Below are 18,656 nucleotides of genomic sequence, written 5' to 3' on the forward strand. Positions count from 1 at the left end.
GTGGCTTTTTACAGGACTTGATTCTATCGAATTTGGACCAACAACAGACCCCATTTTCAGTGTCAGAGAAAAACAGTATAAGTTTTCTCAATTCGACATACTGCAATAAATCTACAACCAAGTCTGTTGTAAATGTTGAATTAGCCGCCATGTTCCTTTGTGATGCAGATTTATGGAAAATAATGCAAGGGGGCGGGGCTTAGAAATAACTTTGGGAACTATGAATTAAGTCAAATCTTGAAAAATTTCCAACTACTGTTATTTCTGGTTAAAATTTTCTTTTAGCTGTAAAACTAAATAAACTTGATTATATTTTTTTCCAAATATCACTTTTCCTAACCTCTATGGCCCTCCCCAGTCTGATAGACAATGTTGTGAAGGACATTTCCTAAAAATTTGCTTTTGATACCGACATATATGAAACTCATAAACCTTTCCTTGATTGTTGACACATACTCATTTCAACAGTCAAACCAGCAATAAATAGATTTGCCTAGATTACTTAAAAAAAAAAAACACAAAAAAAAACCAACCAAGCCACTTAAAACATTGCTGCAAGGCCTAATGGCATTTAACAAGGAACAACTTGTACCCTGTGACAAACATTTCCTGCACTGCATTTATAGCTAGGGTGAATGATCTTATAATTCATTGATCACGCACATTACTAGGTCAATGCATGCATGTCTAAACCTGGCAGATTTTAAGTGAAATAAAATTCTGTCACTACACACCGTTTTACCAAATAGTATAAGATCTGCATTAGTACTGTTTTGTTATCTTCAATGTCATGGAAGTACAGTTAATGTTATTGACAAAAAATATATTTTTTTTAAAATTCAGTACTGCTGATCTGGGATGATTCTAACTGTACACCATGATTCACTAAGACTTTATTCTAGTACAGCTGATCTGTGAATGATTCACTAAGACTTTATTCTAGTACAGCTGATCTGGGAATGACTCTAACTACATCATGATTCACTAAGACTTTATTCTAGTACAGCTGATCTGTGAATAATTCACTAAGACTTTATTCTAGTACAGCTGATCTGGTAATGACACTAACTGTATGTCATGATTCACCAAGACTTTATTCTAGTACAGCTGATCTGGGAATGACTCTAACTGTACACCATGATTCACTAAGACTTTATTCTAGTACAGCTGATCTGGGAATGACTCTAACTACATCATGATTCACTAAGACTTTATTCTAGTACAGCTGATCTGGGAATGACTCTAACTACATCATGATTCACTAAGACTTTATTCTAGTACAGCTGATCTGGGATGATTCTTAACTGTACACCATGATTCACTAAGACTTTATTCTAGTACAGTTGATCTGGGAATGACTCTAACTACATCATGATTCACTAAGACTTTATTCTAGTACAGCTGATCTGTGAATGATTCACTAAGACTTTATTCTAGTACAGCTGATCTGGTAATGATTCTAACTGTACATCATGATTCACTAAGACTTTATTCTAGTACAGCTGATCTGGTAATGACTCTGACTGTACACCATGATTCACTAAGACTTTATTCTAGTACAGCTGATCTGTGAATGATTCACTAAGACTTTATTCTAGTACAGCTGATCTGGGAATGACACTAACTGTATGTCATGATTCGCTAAATCATATACACGTTTACACATTTTACAAGGCTTTTAATGGAATTATATGTTTACTAATGGATTCAACATCAGTTGTAGAGGGTGTAGTTTCCTACCAATGAAATCATAGTATTCCCTTTCTATATCACTCTGTACTTAATGAAACATTAACAATTTTGTAATTGACTGATTTTGATTAAAAATTGATTTCCATGATCGATTAAAAAATGTTTCAACAGCAAGTGGGAAACATTTATATCATCAAATTATTTTCACTTTGATCATGGACCATCATTCACAGCAGTTCAAAACAATCTTTCTAATTCAAATACATGGCTCTGTAAAATATGAAAAGAAGAAAAAAAAACCCCAAAAAACACGCACACAAAAGATAGCAGCAACTCATTTATAATGCTAGTAAAACTATGGCTGTCAGATTTTCCTTATATTTACTGTACACCCAGCATTCATGAAATTATTTTTTAACACATGCCCTTTGGGCAGGTGTATCCACCATTGCACCAGTTTGGGCAAATATTTACATGCCCAACAAAAACATCACAGAAAAAAAACTGGAACAACTTTATCAGAGTTTGTGAAACTTGAAAAATTCTCTTCCTCATTTTGGCCTGCAAGTGTCATATAGTTTTGTCAGTTTCTCAGAATGCTGTTTTTGTTTTTTTTAACTGCACCCCTTTCCAGGTTTTATTTCATGTTTGGAAAGGTTGCACGTTATGAATTAACTCTAGAAATTAATTCTTCAATTTATAAATCAAACTTAAGTCTGTTGTAGTAGAATAATTTTTCCATGTGCAATATATGTAAAAATCCTCAATTGTTTACAAAAGAACTGCAGTAAAGAACTGGATGTTGATGTTGGTAGCCGAGAGTATTTTCTGATGTGCACTACTCGAGCTGTTTACATGTAAAAAATGCCTGGATAAGAGGGTAGTTTTGTTTGCTGGTATAAAAGAAGAAGAGACAATGCTGCATAGTGTGTTGTTTTTCTGGTATCAGCAGACGAGAGAGACAACAATTTGAACATAGAATATTTCCAACTGAGTTATTTCACATCAATTTAACAACCTGATTTTAGTGATATCTTCTCCATGGTGAAAATAATCTGACATCGGTGTGATACAGAGTCCCTGTTATAAATGTCTGCCAATTCTAATTTACAAAACAAAACCAGAACCAATGGATTTTAATGATCTGTATTGTAATACCCCTTACAAACATTATTTAACTGATTAATTTCAATATTAGTAAAGTATTTTCCCACTAATGCTACCTAGTGTAGCTTCAAAACCTGACCCAAAGTCAGTCAAATCAGCTACTAAAGTTCAAAAAATGCTTGCTACTCCTTTCTTCTGCAAATAGAATATCTACAAGCTAATCATCAAATTATTTCACAACTTGGTTAAGTGCAATTCCAATTTGTAATAGGAACAAAATAAACTCAGTTTGATATCCAATACACAGTATACATCCTCAGAAAAATTATAAATCAATGGTTAATCAATCTTATAAATAGAAATACAAGGGGCCCACGGGCCTTAACAGTCACCTGAGTATTACAGTTTATCCATAGCCCATACAGGGAGTCTCATATTTGGATTTAAGCCTCACTATGGAGTCTTCTGTGCACATGTTTATGATCTTTCAAAATACATACAATTCCTATTTAATTACAGAAGAGGATATATCAAAAATATATTGAACAATGTAAACTGGCAGGGAAAATATCGAGGTCTGATAAATATAAATGAAAATGTGGGTTTTTTTTTGTTATTCTTCTGTTTAAAATTTTATAACTCAATTTTCCCCTACTAATAAAAATCAACTGACTGTGGCAACAATTATTTTCCCAATGAAAGGTGACCTGGTCCAAAAAGTGCTGTGATGATCTTTCCTGCACTTTCTAATTAAGAGGAAGTGAAGAAATGAGCTAATTCATACAACATTTCATACAAAGCAAATTCAGGGCTTGAAGCTAGCTTTTTATGTCACCAGTCCAACCGGACTGATGGGGTATAATATCAACCAGTCTGCAGAAAAAATTACCAGTTCGACAGTTTTTCAGAAATAATTAAACATATTCCGTTAATGTTATCTAAATGAAATTTAACTCAATATGCCTCAGACATTAATGTAACACTTAGTGATGGGCAATCGGACCAAAAACCATAATCGATTATCGGCAATAATCGGACAAATGTAATCGATTAATAATCGATTATAATCGGAATTGGCATTTAAGTGTTTTCCCCTCAAAATACATAACAGAATCATTAAATGTATGGAAACAGCATTTGAATTCTTCTTTGTCTCATTTGTTCACAGCTGAATAAATCAGAATTTCAATATATGAAGTAATGGAATTTATCTATAATCTCAATGTATTAAAGATATCAGAGATAGGCTCCTTTATTTGATTGTTGAATGCCGTTGTTCTTACTGTCCTTCACATCTCCCGCCATTTTGTTTGCTTATTTTTGATCGGGTTTGACATACAGCAAATAAAATTTGAAGAAAGCTGAAGTGATTTCCGGATTTGGTTTGGTCAACGATGTCGGCGACTTTTATTTTGTAATCGATTAATAGCATCGTAGGTCTCTGAACAACCGACAATCGATCATCGGTGACAATCGTTTCATCCCTAGTAACACTTATGTGGGATTTATAATTTACGAGTCAGAATCATCTGATATCTACAGATCAAAGTAGATCTATGCCAAATGTGTGTACAAGATTTCAGAAGTATATTTTCCAAAATGATGCTTTAGAAAATTAACCAGTCCCATTAGACAGACTAAAACAAAAGTCAGTCCACCAGACTTTTAACCAGTCACAGACTGACAGGCATATGTTAATGTTGAGCCCTGGAATTACGATCCTTGAAGTACAAACACTCACCAGCCAGGGCCAAAATAAAAATATTGTTTGTTTCCCCTCGCCCGACCGAGTCTGAAAATTCACACCGACCCTTAAGTTTTTATTACGCCATTCTGGTGAAGTTTTTTTTTTTATTTTAAGAAAATTTCAAGGTCGTTTCTGGTGCAGATCAGTATTTTATAATGACAAAAATTTTCTATATCTTCTTTGGTTTCGATCCAAAATTAAAAAATAATAATACGAATACAGGAGGTGTTCTGGTCCGAAATCTAGAAATTTCGCCGCCTCCAGCTGGAGGCGGCATTCTCTGGCTGATTTCAAATACTTACAAGCCGAATTCAATTTTAAGCTCATAACTAATCAATAAAACGATTCTTCTTGTACTTACTAATATCGATTTTATGGGTTCTTTCATCACATAAACAGTCTCTTGAAAACATTTTATCAAACTGTCGAGCTTTGTTTTGAGTCACGAGACTCGTTTGTTCAAATGGCAGTGAAAATTCGGTTGACTACAACTGTTGGTTTCTGTTTAATATCGAATTTTGGATTGATATTTTCTTTTAATCGATATTAATAAGTACAAGAATCATGATTGTTTTATTGATTAGTTACAAGTGAGTTTAACATTGAATTCGGCTCGCAATTCGGACTAGTGATCTGCAAGATCGAGATGGAGAAATGTTGTCTATACGAGGAGCGAGGAAACAAGAGAATTCGGGGCATCCAGGGTGCAAGTTGTGTTCTTCAGTAGGGGAAAGTGTTGATATTTTGGACGGATGCGATATTTTTGACAGTCAATCAGAAGCATTTTCAATTTAACTTATTTCTGAACTAATGCTATATTTACAAACTGGAAAACACCTAATTATATGCACATGTGTAACTCAGCTCTGATTGGTTGATGTCAGCATCCATTTTGTTTGATCGGCAAAATCAAGTCCCGTTGAAACGTTTTCTGGTAAACTAGATCTACCGATATCATTTAAAAATATAATCAAAATCACTATCATATACAAATTAAGATAATGTGCAAAAAACAAAAGCATAAAATGTCAGTGAACCATAAATAAAAGACAGCAACCGAGTTTACCAATTTTATAACACCATGTGTCCAAAACTAACACCATTGTCCATAGTTGCAACATTCTCCCTAATTTTATTTAAGTGTTAGTATGTGGCATAAATAGCAGAGAAAATTCTGATGAAACCCAATGTTCGTCGAATCAACCAATATGTATACATGTAGTCCAATGCCTAAGTTTAGTGGTTAGATAATGAGCATTTCCAAAATACATGAAGTACTGTCCGAAATATTGACACCTTCCCTAATTGCAAAACGTGGCAATCAAAGCAGAATTTACGCGAGAACTGACTATACGAGTTTGATGAGGAAACATGGATGATGTGCTTCACGACGTTTGGTATCGGGCATTGTTAATGGTTATGGGAATTTCATAATAAATAAAATTCTGCTAGCTAAAAAAAAAAAAACTTTTTACCTACCTACCGACCTTCCTCTGAAATTTAGGGTCGGGAGAGGGGAAACAAACATATTTTTAAATGTGGCCCAGTTTGTTTCTGAGTATTTTCTAGCCTCAAAATTGAAAATAAAAAAATCAATATTAATCGGGATTGGGAATTGTACTGTTCGCCGGTATCAGTTATATAAGAGGGAAAAAAATGCAGAATATTACATAACAAATTATTTTAAAAGCTGTTGATTGCCAATGTACTATATTTGGTTGATTTCAAGTATGTCACACACAAGGCCAAAAATTAAAATTGATTTGTATGATGTACTCCGACCGATTCGTCAAATTTGCTCCTACCCGATCATTTTTTTCAGCAATTTAAAATTTCATTTTTTTTTATTTTTATTATTTTTTTTGGTTCCCTTGAAAAATAGAAAATTCTCCTTTTTTCAAAACAAAATATTAAAAAAATTTCATGACATTAAAAAAAAAAAAAACACCTACCTACCGACCCACCTTAAAAAATGTGGGTCGGAGTACATCAAACAAAAATATTTTTGATGATGACCCAACACGAAAAATTGTGGGACCCAAATAGCCTCTATCAAGACCTAACAGCTCAGCCTCTCTCTCTCTCTCTCTCTCTCTCTCTCTCTATATATATATATATATATATATACTCATCAGTTTGAACACACCTACGACCAGCTCTGTAATGCAAATAAATTAGACCTGAACATTTATGTATAAATATACCCCCTTGGTCCCAAATGACTGTGTGATCAATTCTTCTAATCAAAGCAATAAGCCTCAACCTCCAAAGCCCGAGAGCACATTACTTTCAATCCTACAAAAACTGAAATAGCTAACAGGTTGTTGTGAGCCTATTGCCATTCTTTCTTTAAGAATTAATATGCTAAACTAAGATACAAATGTTGTCTGCATGGGAAGTTTCCTATGCCTAGAAGTAATGACGGTATGGAAGATGTCACAAGCCACTCCTTTTGTTCTGTCTCTATAAAACTGAATCTGTACCATAATGGGAAAGAAAAGGGTGGGTGGGTGTGCCTTAGTAAACTTTTATAGCAGCAGTTAATACAAACCTGACTCCTGAAGATATCTGTATACTAGAAAGTTGACCTCGTCGCTTGTAAAACTCATGATTCTTGGGTTTTAGAAGCCACAAATTTTCATTGCAAAGGCTGCTTTTACAGCCTGCCTGAAAAAAAAAAAAAAAAGATCTCTGAAAAAATTGGTCAGGAGAGTACAGTCTACCTGAATCATCAGGCCATGTTTAAAACATTTCAATTTGTTCTTATGTAAAAGCTTTGGTAGATAGGCAGACAAAATCTCATTCTTCCTCATTTCTATGTTAAAGTTAACATTGATTCAATTGTTTCTCTGGATGTCATTAGACTCTAAATAGTCTAGTGAAGAGAACACATGCTTCTGCAAAGTTATAAATAAATTGGCAAAAGAATGAGTTTTAAACAATGTTATTCCTAGAAAGATCAGTTTGCAAGATTAAATTTTTTTTTCCCCAGTAGAATGCCCCAAGGCAGCTAGGCTTAACAAACTTTATAACTTTTGCCTCATTCAATATCCTTTCTGATTCAAAGTCAGTAGTCACTGCTTTACACTAGTTCGATTTTGAATAGCAAAATCCTGTGTAAATTTAAATGACATGCAAGGCTTGACTGCAATCCGAGGCACAATACGTTCCTAATATATCAAAACAGACTATAAAATCACGTGAAAGAGGGTAGCTGAAATAGACTATACTCCAGGTCACCGATAGCTGAGCAATGCCTTCGCGCTTCCCACCTCTTTCGAAACACACTATAACCCAAAGCATTCAAAACATCTTTTTTAATCAACCAGAAGTGAAATCAGCAATAGAAAATTTAGTATACCTCTATAGATGAATTTACATCTCAAGGTGTTTTTAAAATTAGCATCCGCAATGCCTCTGCCATAAAGATATGTTACACTTCTTTCTTTTACTTAAATTAATTTACCATCAAAACTTATAACGCATTCTTTGTCTTTAATAATAAAATACAACTTACCAAATATAGTTGGGAATCCAAACCTTTAAAAAAAATCGATTGGAAAACTATAAAACGGACTATAACAACATTAATTTACGAATAAAGGCAAACTAGTCGATTGAAAACGTACTCCGTCTGTTCAAACAGCTTTCTTTTGAAACCTTCGATACTGAAAAATCCAAATTATAATCACTTTGATTCAGTAAACCACAATATTCTGCATAATCGTTCCAATTTCTACACTGTGTATTCCGCGACTGCTCGTCCTTCTTGTCTGTTCAATGGCGGAAGGTGTAATAAAGAGTGCACTATATTTTTCACGCGCATCTATATCGTAGTAATATCTTCATATTTATTATCATCAGCTAAACTGTCTTTTCAAATACTTTTTATATGTTATACATGGGACTACATACCAAATGCACGGCAATACATGTCAAAATTCTGCAAAATACGTAAAGAAGTATTCATGCGCATCGATACACGAAAGAAGTCCCCATAAACTGGTGTAGAGAAGAATGACGTCAAGAGTGCGATGAAAAACCAAAACAGTAAAATACATGTATCTATCTTATATATAACCATGATAAGCATAGTAACCAGATATGTCAATCTTGAAATTTTAACTTTTTAAAAACCCTTTTAGTGAAAAAGAGTTCTTCAAACGATGACTCAAGGCAGTTCCATTTTCCGGGGTGCACATAATGTGATTTAATGTTTATATGGAAAGGTAAGACTCAAATGTCCGAATCAAAGATAAATACTGTTTAAAATTTTAATTGTCAATTTGGCATATCATTGCAATTACAACTGTTTTCATATATTTCGATTAATCAGCGGGTACGCTTAACCTCCTTTCCCTTGACATCATATAAAATCGACGATTCCAAGTTGGCATAGATAGCTTTCGAGGCCCAAGACGGGGATTTCTTTTTTAATATAGCCTTGCTTACACCAAATTTGACATCTTCTGAGAAAATTGATTTTTTTTTTAATTTCGTAAGATTATCATACGAGCTATATTTGCTAGTTTTAATGATGTTCTATCTCAAATTCTTTGTGCATTACGTTCTATTTATTTAATTTTGATAACTTGTAACTTTCAAGAACTTTAATTTTAAATGCAAACATTTTATTTCATAGGCCTAGATATTTACACCCCGTATCTCTAGGAAATCCCAATTACGAGTTGTAACCCTTTTAAACTTTATAAATTACATCTAGATCCTCAATGGTAATTTAAATAGACGCGCAGGCTTCATTCGAAATTCGTTCATATTGAGTAGATTTGAATCAGTTTTATGTAGGGTAAGGACAGGTTCTTTAATAGTTTTGCTGGTCCGTAATAAAAAGGGGACAGGAGCTCTCTATTCGAGTGCACTTCCCGGTTCAGCTGGAATGGCCATCTTATTGTATATAATCAGATTTGTATCCCCCCCCCCCCCCCCACTCTGGACACTATTATTAATCAACACCTAATACAATCAAGAAATAGCGTGCGTGTAAATGCGTCCTCACACGCGATGCTCAGAGAACACCGCATCAACTTTATACTCATCAACCCAACGTCATGCTTGGTGATTTTTTTAAAGGGGGGGGGGGTGGGGGTCGTCAGTGTCATATTTTATTTGTTATTCATGAAAAAAATATTTACGTTTACATGAACTCCTAGCGAGAAATGGGCCTCGCCAGTCTTTACTGAAACCGATATTCACCTGACAAGTTCACACATGGAAATATATTACTGAAAGTGGGGCATTCGCGGAAACATGGAGGTCATCCATGATTAATTATGAAAAACCATCTGCACTATAAAATTGTGGAAATGACGACAAACGTGACTGTGTAAGCCATGCTGTATATTTATTGTCATCATTCATGTTCAATACACCGTGTATAATGTGCTCCTAACAAGTGCGACTTGGTGAAATAAATACTTGTAGGAACGGTTTTGGTGAATGCCGAGTGTTGTTCCTATTGTTACGTGCTCCTTACATTAACATAACTTGATTCTCCTTCGCCAAATAAACAGCATTTTCTAATATCAAAATAATTCAAAAAATTTAATGTTGAGAAACTTGACCAGCTAGTAGTACTTATCAGTGCTTCCCACTGTCGGGCTAGTCCCCAGGGAGAGGGGACATTTCAAAGTCTTAACTTTTACGAAATGCACTATATTGTTTTTACAAAGATTGTTCACATGGAGCGTGTAACCTAAAAATAGTTTTTTTTGCCACGCACATTGTTTTGAAGATAACGGGTTTGAAGACTGGTGGCGCATATTGGAGATCTGTCAATTGCATATAAAACTGCAAGCTGTGTGTAGATGCACATGCATGTTAACACACGTTCAGACGATATATAGGATGGTGTCGGAAATAAGAGAATTTGAAATAAAACTGATAAACAGCAAATCATTTATTCTTTTTAAAGAAAAAAAAAGACAGTTTAGTTGTAATACTAGTAATTATCAATTTAACGAAATATATTAAAACTTGAAATCATCAGGCGTTAGAGTTTTGAGTAAACGCAGAAAGAAAATGTTACACCTATTCACCCCCCCCCCCCCCCCCCTCTTAAAATTTTTTTAAAAAAACAACAGCAATTTTTCTAACCTTGTGCAGTAAATTTCAGAAAAAGAAGGAAATTATGGAAAAAGAATTGGGTTCCGCTTTATTGGACAGGCTACCCACCGGCGCCTATTCACGGGCGCGATCCCACTACTGCTCAACACGGGAACTTTTGTCTGCTGTGTTTCCACCCTGGACCAGTACGTCCCTCCTTAGACAACCTGGTGAGCCTGGGCTCCCCCGGGCCCACCATATTGATGCTGAGCTTAGCGCGGACGCCCGATCGACATAGAACACCGATAGGCAGAACCCCTACCCTCAAACAGTCCACCAACTCTAGCCTCCAAGTAGCTGGATTACAGGAGCACGCCACTACTCCCAGCTGACAACTTAGATGATAAAATTTCATTATAAACATCCATTATTCATTACCAAACTTTTATACAACCTGAATTTATTCTTTTTCAAATATTTTTCTTGACATGAAGTATGAAAAATACGTAACACATTAATTTTCTGTAATTAGCGATTTTATTTGGAACGCAGTAATCCAAAGCGCCACCTATAAATTTCCGTATATTGCACAAGGTTAATAACTCCAAACTTTTGTTTGGCCTTATATTTATAGCCAGAGTTGTCTTTCATTTCAAAATACAAATGTCTATGAATAAAAGTACGAAATACATTCCTAACAGCGTCGTCTTCAAAACTGACCAAGTCTGATGAGTAATCATGAAATATAACAAGTATCTTCTTTCTTTTTTTAAATTAAATAGGTTTCATATTTTTTCTTCTTCATTTGTGTCTGTGTGTGTGAAAGTTTCATTTTCTGTGGGCGGAGCTATCTTCCGTACTGTCCGAGCCGAATACACAGTGTGGTATTAGCAAACTACACATAACGATCTAAAATTAATTGGCTATTATTGAAACTAAAAGCTTTAGCTGATGATCATTTCATATTGCATAGTTTATCTGCAGAACACTTACCATTATTGTATTCTGTGTGTGTGTATATATATACTGATAATTGTGTGTTACATGTATTAGGTTATAAGGAGAAGAACTCGTAGGTTGTACGAACTTGCTTCTGGTCCTTTTGTATATATTAGATACAATAAAATACGTTCAAATGAAATCAAATGTCTAAAAAAAAAAAATAATAATAAAATAAAATAAAAAATAAACATAAAACAGTGTATTTGATTTATTTTACGAAATAAATATTCGAAACCACTAGATAGTTCTGTTGCGTGCGTGCGTGCGTGCGTGTGTATGTTTTTTCCTACTTGAAAATTTGAATAAAAATTGAAGTTTGAAATTTTCTCAGTTACATGTATTTTTAATTCCAGACAAAAGGATCCACACATTTACTTCGATCCAAATAAAAAGGAAAATTGGCGGTTATAGAAAACGGGTGTTGAGTTGGATGACACCCACAAAATGGCCTTCCGTGAACTGATCCCGGATCCAGAAAATTTTCAAGGAAAGGGGGGAAGCGATCCAAGTTTGAAACCTTTTTCGTCCAAATAAAGGGGATTGAAGAGACTAATTGGCAAAAATTGACCATTAAAATGTTCAACCAAAGGGGGTGGGTTTACATCCCCCCTAAATCCCCTCCCCTTAGATCCGCCATAGTGTACAGCTTTTTCGCAATAATGATTTAAATACACCGGAATCCTGCCAGCATTCTTCTTCTGGTGTATTTTCACATTCACGCGGTTCTGTGACCGTTACGTTCTGCGATCGTTACGTTCTGCCTCGGGTACGCCTCCTATGCAGTACAGCCGTGTTGCGTCTTCCAATCGCTGTGATTAGCATAATTTCTTTACAGTCTCCCCCTTTTTTGTGGCAAAATTGGCATTATAAAAGTTTTCATTTTTATAAATTCTCACATTCTGTGTGTCGTGACATACCGGATGGTTCTCCGAGGTTCCAGGGAGCAGACGTCGATAAAAAGGTCCCGTGTCGTCTAAAAAATATTCTTAACGCCGATCATCTGTAAATCTTAAAAGAGTACATATGACCCCCCCCCCCCTCCCTATCAATTAAAATATCGCAACTGAATAGTCAAAACAATACGATTAAATATTTACTTACCAGACCTATGTAATGCTTCTTTCATCGGGCCCAAACCGTCCTTGTACGTTTAAGATGCTCTCTCAAGAAACTAGATATACTGAGCGACAATTAAAAAAATGGGGGGGGGGGGGGGGCGGATCAAAGAGCTGCTTTTAATCATTACCAATGGAAAATTGTCCGCATTGTCACAATATTAATTCACCCCCTTCCCTTTCAACTTAAATTGATACATTCCACGTGTATAATCAATACATTATGACAAGTTAACTGTAATCATATGTACAGAATATTGAAAAAAAGAAAGAATCATATCAATTTTAGCAAAAGTAATTAAAAAATCAAAGATACAACGTATTTACAGAAAGTGGACAATGCACGTGATACAAATCACAGAATGACTAAATCTCTCAGACTTATAAACCTTTTGTAGAGGGCGGAGAAAAAAGTCCAGGATAGAAGAGCGTGGACATCTCTAGTCCTTGTCCTATGTGTCCCCGGGTGTAACAAGATAGAGGGGCGTGGACATCTCTAGTCCTTGTCATGTGTGTCTCCGGGTGTAACAAGATAGAGGGGCGTGGACATCTCTAGTCCTTGTCATGTGTCTCCGGGTGTAACAAGATAGAGGGGCGTGGACATCTCTAGTCCTTGTCATGTGGGTCCGGGTGTAACAAGATAGAGGGGCGTGGACATCTCTAGTCCTTGTCATGTGTGTCTCCGGGTGTAACAAGATAGACCCAGGGTGGGGGCCCAGGGGGCGAAGCTCCTGGATTTTGCAGGTTTTATAGAGCTTGAAATATGTCTCCTATTTACTCATTGGTACTATTTTCTATCATTTTTTATAAGGTGAAATTAATAAAAATGACGAAAATTTTTAAGGGTTTTTGGAAAAAATGAAGTTCTCCCAGAAAAATATTTCAAGAAATCAAAAGATTTTGTTATTCATTTCTCCGGGAGTGGAAGAAATTATTGCTTCTGTTATCGTTTAGTACATTTTTCTAAACAAGATACCACGATTTACCTTAAATTTGAAAATTTTAAATCCGCCACTGTATATTAGGCCAATTCAACTTAATTGATAGATTATCATCCCCGCTCGCCCCTTAAAAATCGGACCGCCCCAAATTTTTTTATTTTGCAAAACTTGCGATTTCCAGAAAATGTTCATGCCCAACTCCGGTATAGCAAAGTGAAAAGCTACGTGAACGGTGAAGAAAATATATATATCATATATGTATGGTTTTCTTAATTTCTCGTGTTCTAACGAGTGTAAATCTTGAAGAAGTTTGGTATCTTTCTGTGTTTGAAATTAAAGCTTAACCTGGAATTCGTCTGTGAAATAAGCATAGATTGATATCCATATAGCATTTATGATTAAATGACGCACTTCTGTTGACAAAATATTTTCTCAGAAAATAAAAATAGAAAAATAAAATCCTCCCACCCGCCCCATACTGTTTGGTGACTGTAGATGATAATCTACTAATTAAGTTGAATTGGCCTTATGATCGGTGATGTGACATTTTTAAAAACGGTTTCTATTCGAGATTTGTGTACTCCATTGAAATATATAAACTCTGAAGTTACATATTTTATCAAAAATACGTCCGAAATACCCCAAGGAATTGAACATTTAAAAATACAAGAAGGGGGGTACCGGAAGTCCTATCCACAAGCACCTGTGCTACCATACTGACAAGACGAAACGTTCACATGACGACCATCAGCAATATTTTTAAACACTCATTTTTTGGCAGGTTTACATGGAAATGGAATCTTACAAGTGAGTGTGGGTTCTGAAGAACGCATGTGCAATTTAAAACCCTTTGCATCCGATCAAATTATATGGATGCTTTGAACACTCTTCCCATTTTTCAACCACTATTCCCAATGTTCAGTTGATAATCAGGATGAACACGATTCCCAATGTTCAGTTAATGAAACAGGATGTTCAGTATTTTGAGAGCAAATTTACGCGATCGAGCGAAAACAAAAGTTGAAGGAAGAAGAAAATGCTTCTTTTTTTCTCATGTAAAGCATTAGTTCCAGTCACAACCCTACTCTAGCACCGGCGCTCACGGTGAATGAATTCACACCATGTGAGGATGCTTGGGCATTCATTTGATAGATTATGCCCCTGTGGTTCTTGAGAAGGAGACTTCAAAAAACTTGTCCTTAGCTAAACGTTACACCCCTATCGTGGTCCCGCCCTTGACCCGGGGTTTATGGACTAAATAAGCATGAATATATGCTACATGGCGATACTATATATTCACAAGTACCTTTAGATGTTGCAAGAATGCATATTTACATTTCCATTGTCTTTGCCTTTGGTATCTTTACAAATTGTAATGATAGCCATTTCCTCATGAATACGTAGAAGTTGTAAACAATGCACGTGTGATTCTTAATGAATATAGTGTGTCTATTCTAACAGCTGGGAATTCCGAGAGAAAAAAAGAATGTAAATAAAAAAAAATATCCCTTTTTTGAAAATGCACGAGGGCATGGATTGCAACGTTTAAATTTTGCCGGTACTAAGCGTTGCAATTTATACCTTCATGAAAATATATTCAGAAATGAAAATCATTTCTTAATTTAATCTTTAAAACCCATAATGTGACCCTTGCTGTCAATTTGAATGTACATTTGTACAGTAAATGAGGATGCATATCTAACTGGTGACGTCTCAATAGGAGTGAAAAACTCTCGACGGGACATAAAACAAACAACTAGATCTAATCAACCAACCATTGATATAAAAAAGAAAGACAAAAATTCTAAAATTCTATCCTTAAGAACAACCTTATTTCAATGGTTGGTTGATTAGTGGTTTGTTTCACGTTCCGTCGAGAGTTTTTCACTCATATTGAGACGTCACCAGTTGCAGGTGAAGTACTACAAATTTAGACCTATGCCTAGTGCTTACGGCCATAGCAGAGAGGGTTCTTTACTGTGTCAACGCCTGCCGCGACACAGGACTTTCATTTTTAACGTCATATCAGAAATACCCAATATTCTTACTTTTAAATGGCGAGCGTTTGGCGATGACTGATGAAGCAATAAATCAACACAGGGGTCTATGTTTACGCCATTGGTTTGACGTGGCCATGGCAGGAGCGGGGCTCGAACTCACGACCTGCCTGTTACGATCTACCACTGAGCTGGATCGACCGGTTTTACTTCAATGTGAAACTGTATGTATTCGTAGAGTGACTGTGCATATTGGCCCATGATCTTAACAAACTTCAATCTATACACGAGAATGCTTGCATATAACAATTTGTACCCTTGTGACTTTTAAGAAAATTGATAAAGTAACCCCTTAAAACAGCGGGACATTAATTCGCGAGATTGGAAATATACAGCGTTCATGACTGTCATTTGTTCCGGTCAAAACATTTGACATCACAAATGAAAAACATATTTTCGCTAGCCAAGGGTGACGCTCCACGGTGTTTCTCTTTTCGGCATATATCACGTGTCATCACGTGTCATTCTGTTTGTTTGATACATGTGCTTGTGAAGTGGGATGAAACTTCAAAATTTACAATTTCAATCCCATGTTTTGCACGGTAGTCCGTTTAAGCATTTCAATCAATTAATATTTTAAAAGCGCGTGTACGTTACGGGTATATTTGATTTTGCATTAAAAACACAATACTTAAGAAAGTTATAATATCGCACCAACAAAATAAAAAGCTGCGCTGTCATGCGCACTCGAGTTATATTCGACCTCGTATTGGTTATTCTTATTTCAAATCAAAGGTGACCACGTTAATTCGACGTTTGATGTATAACGTCGATTGAAGTTAAATTGGCGTTTTAGTATTTCAAGGTCAACGTTGATTTAACATTAAGCACAAAAGACTGTGCATACCTGAGATCTTCAAACCTTGGACAATTCTTATCAGTGACAATTTCTTGCATAATATCTTTTCACTGTCAGCTAATTAGCATAATAAAACCTAAACTTGAATAAATGCGATCAGTCATTTGAAAAGGAGAAACAAAAAGCCATATCTAAGGTTTACGAGAGAGAATTTACAACCTACTATCAATCACTACCTGAAATTTCACCTCGTCGAATAAGATTTGTAGATATACAGAAGTCCCCTGTTTAAGTTAATTCAGGGAGATTGAGGACTTTGGGATAGATTCGGGAGTTTTAGATAGTGTAAACAAAAATTAATAGCTGACCGTGTAGTGTCTTTTCGCAGATTGACAGTTTAAAAAGGACCGTTGTCTGCATGATACGGTGTTCATCATCGCTGTGTTTTTATGGCACCTATAATTACAAAATTCATACCACAGCCAGGGAGGCGGGGCCTCTTTGTTTCAGACAAACAGAAAGAACCGGTCGATTTCAGTTGAATACAAATGGTCTGTCGAAGGGTAACTGGCGTTATCTTATCAGACAGCAGTTATTGAAAAGTTTCTACCGTGTTCAAACATGCAAATTATCTTTTTCACGTCACTGAGAGGAAAATCAGTGGACAATCCCGCCTTTTGATATATGGTGCTTCAATTTCACTTAGACAGTGCAAGTGCTTTACAGCGGATCAGAGAAAAGTGACATGGCAATGCAGGATAATTCCATTTGGGGAAGTTAAAAAATATTTATTGTGCGCACTGATCGTAAACAATGTGGAGTGCTACCAAAGTTCGTGCCCGAATCACCGAAACTGACCCGGTCTTCAGGGCCAGGTACATCGGGTTTGCCGAGACGTTTGTTGCCAGTGGGCAGGGATGTACAACCGGCCCCGTCCAGAAACTCTGGGACAATGCCGGGGAAGAAAGGGAACTGAAAAAGATGACCATCATTATAAATACTAGTGGAATAACCATTAAAGGGTCGGACAAGAAAAAAGAACAAGGCAGATTTTATCCAATAGAAAACATTTCATTCTGTAATGCTGACGTCACCATCAATGAGAGAATATTCTGCTGGATTTGTAAGGATTCGGAATCCCCGTCTCTACAATGTCACGCCGTTATCTGTGGTAGCAAAGAGGAGGCCAAGTCCATGGCTCTCGTGATGTCTAGAGCCTTCCAGATAGCTTACAAAGAATGGAAAACATTGAAAAACAGGGAAGAACGCGAAAGCAAAAAAATTGGAACCAAGGGACAAGCACAAAGTAAGCAGTCAAGTTTCCGAAAAGACATCGCCTCACAACCGGATTCTGACTCGATACATAGTAGTGAATCCGGATCCGTTCACGAATCACATTCAAATGGTGGCCGGGAATTGTTCAGACGCGATTCAGAATGTCAGACGGATATGAACGACTTGACAAATGAATTGAATAGCTCACTAAAAATAATGGATTCTGATTTGGACACTGTTTCTAAAAGCAATAACTGCAATGATATTCCTACCGCTCCGGATGTCGTTACGGTTTCTGTAGGGACAGAAGTGCAATTAGCGGAACAGGAAGTGCTCTATTAACACCTTGATATTACTACATGTATATATGTATGAGACCTAGTCTAACTGTGATATTTGTACATAGTATATTTATCGTGTAGGATAAAAGATCACCTCCATACATTGAACCTCTATAAGCGTGGATAACAATGGACGAGGACTAGGAGGCGTGGGCTGTACGCTTTATAGTTTATGTAAATGACAAGGAGAGGTTGAAGTCTTTGTTAATTGTTTTAATTTGCATATCTGATATTAGAATTAAAAGACTCTAAGCAACAAGATGGTTTCAAGATGCACTGTAATTGTATTTTATGTGACTGTAGGTGGACTGAGCAAGAGGAATGCATTCACATCATGTAAAAACTGTCACTCTAATGGCGGATCTAGAGGGGTGAATATGACAGGGTTGTACATATTCGAATCTTGAGTGGCGGATGTAGAGGAGTGTTATGAGATTGTACGCAATCACTTTATACTAGCATCGTTTAAAATTGTTATTCTAGTGGCGGATCTAGGGGAGTGTTATCTGAGTGGCGG

General features: G+C 36.0%; 2 protein-coding genes across 3 annotated transcripts in view; one reads left to right on the forward strand and one right to left on the reverse strand.

The window, feature by feature from the left end:
* LOC125658218 (F-box-like/WD repeat-containing protein TBL1XR1) overlaps positions 1–8,465 on the reverse strand; it is a 33,948-nt gene extending 25,483 nt beyond the window's left edge. The window contains exons 1-3 of one of the 2 annotated variants that reach the window (XM_048889382.2): positions 8,176–8,348; positions 8,064–8,086; positions 7,098–7,213 (exon numbers count right to left, since the gene is read on the reverse strand). In XM_048889382.2, coding sequence (XP_048745339.1) covers positions 7,098–7,155 — 58 coding nt within the window. In that variant the 5' untranslated portion in view covers positions 7,156–7,213; positions 8,064–8,086; positions 8,176–8,348. Of the gene's footprint in view, positions 1–7,097; positions 7,214–8,063 lie in introns of both variants that reach the window. The other variant, XM_048889381.2, reaches the window with a different exon arrangement.
* Positions 8,466–11,720: 3,255 nt separating this feature from the next.
* On the forward strand, positions 11,721–18,398 carry LOC125658639 (low density lipoprotein receptor adapter protein 1-B-like). The gene has a single exon (XM_056150403.1). It carries the CDS (start codon positions 17,337–17,339, stop codon positions 18,138–18,140), a length of 804 nt encoding a protein of 267 aa, XP_056006378.1. The 5' UTR covers positions 11,721–17,336; the 3' UTR covers positions 18,141–18,398.
* Positions 18,399–18,656: the final 258 nt, after the last annotated feature.

This window comes from Ostrea edulis, chromosome 9 (genome assembly GCF_947568905.1).
Source record: "Ostrea edulis chromosome 9, xbOstEdul1.1, whole genome shotgun sequence".
Taxonomy (NCBI): Eukaryota; Metazoa; Mollusca; class Bivalvia; order Ostreida; family Ostreidae; genus Ostrea; species Ostrea edulis.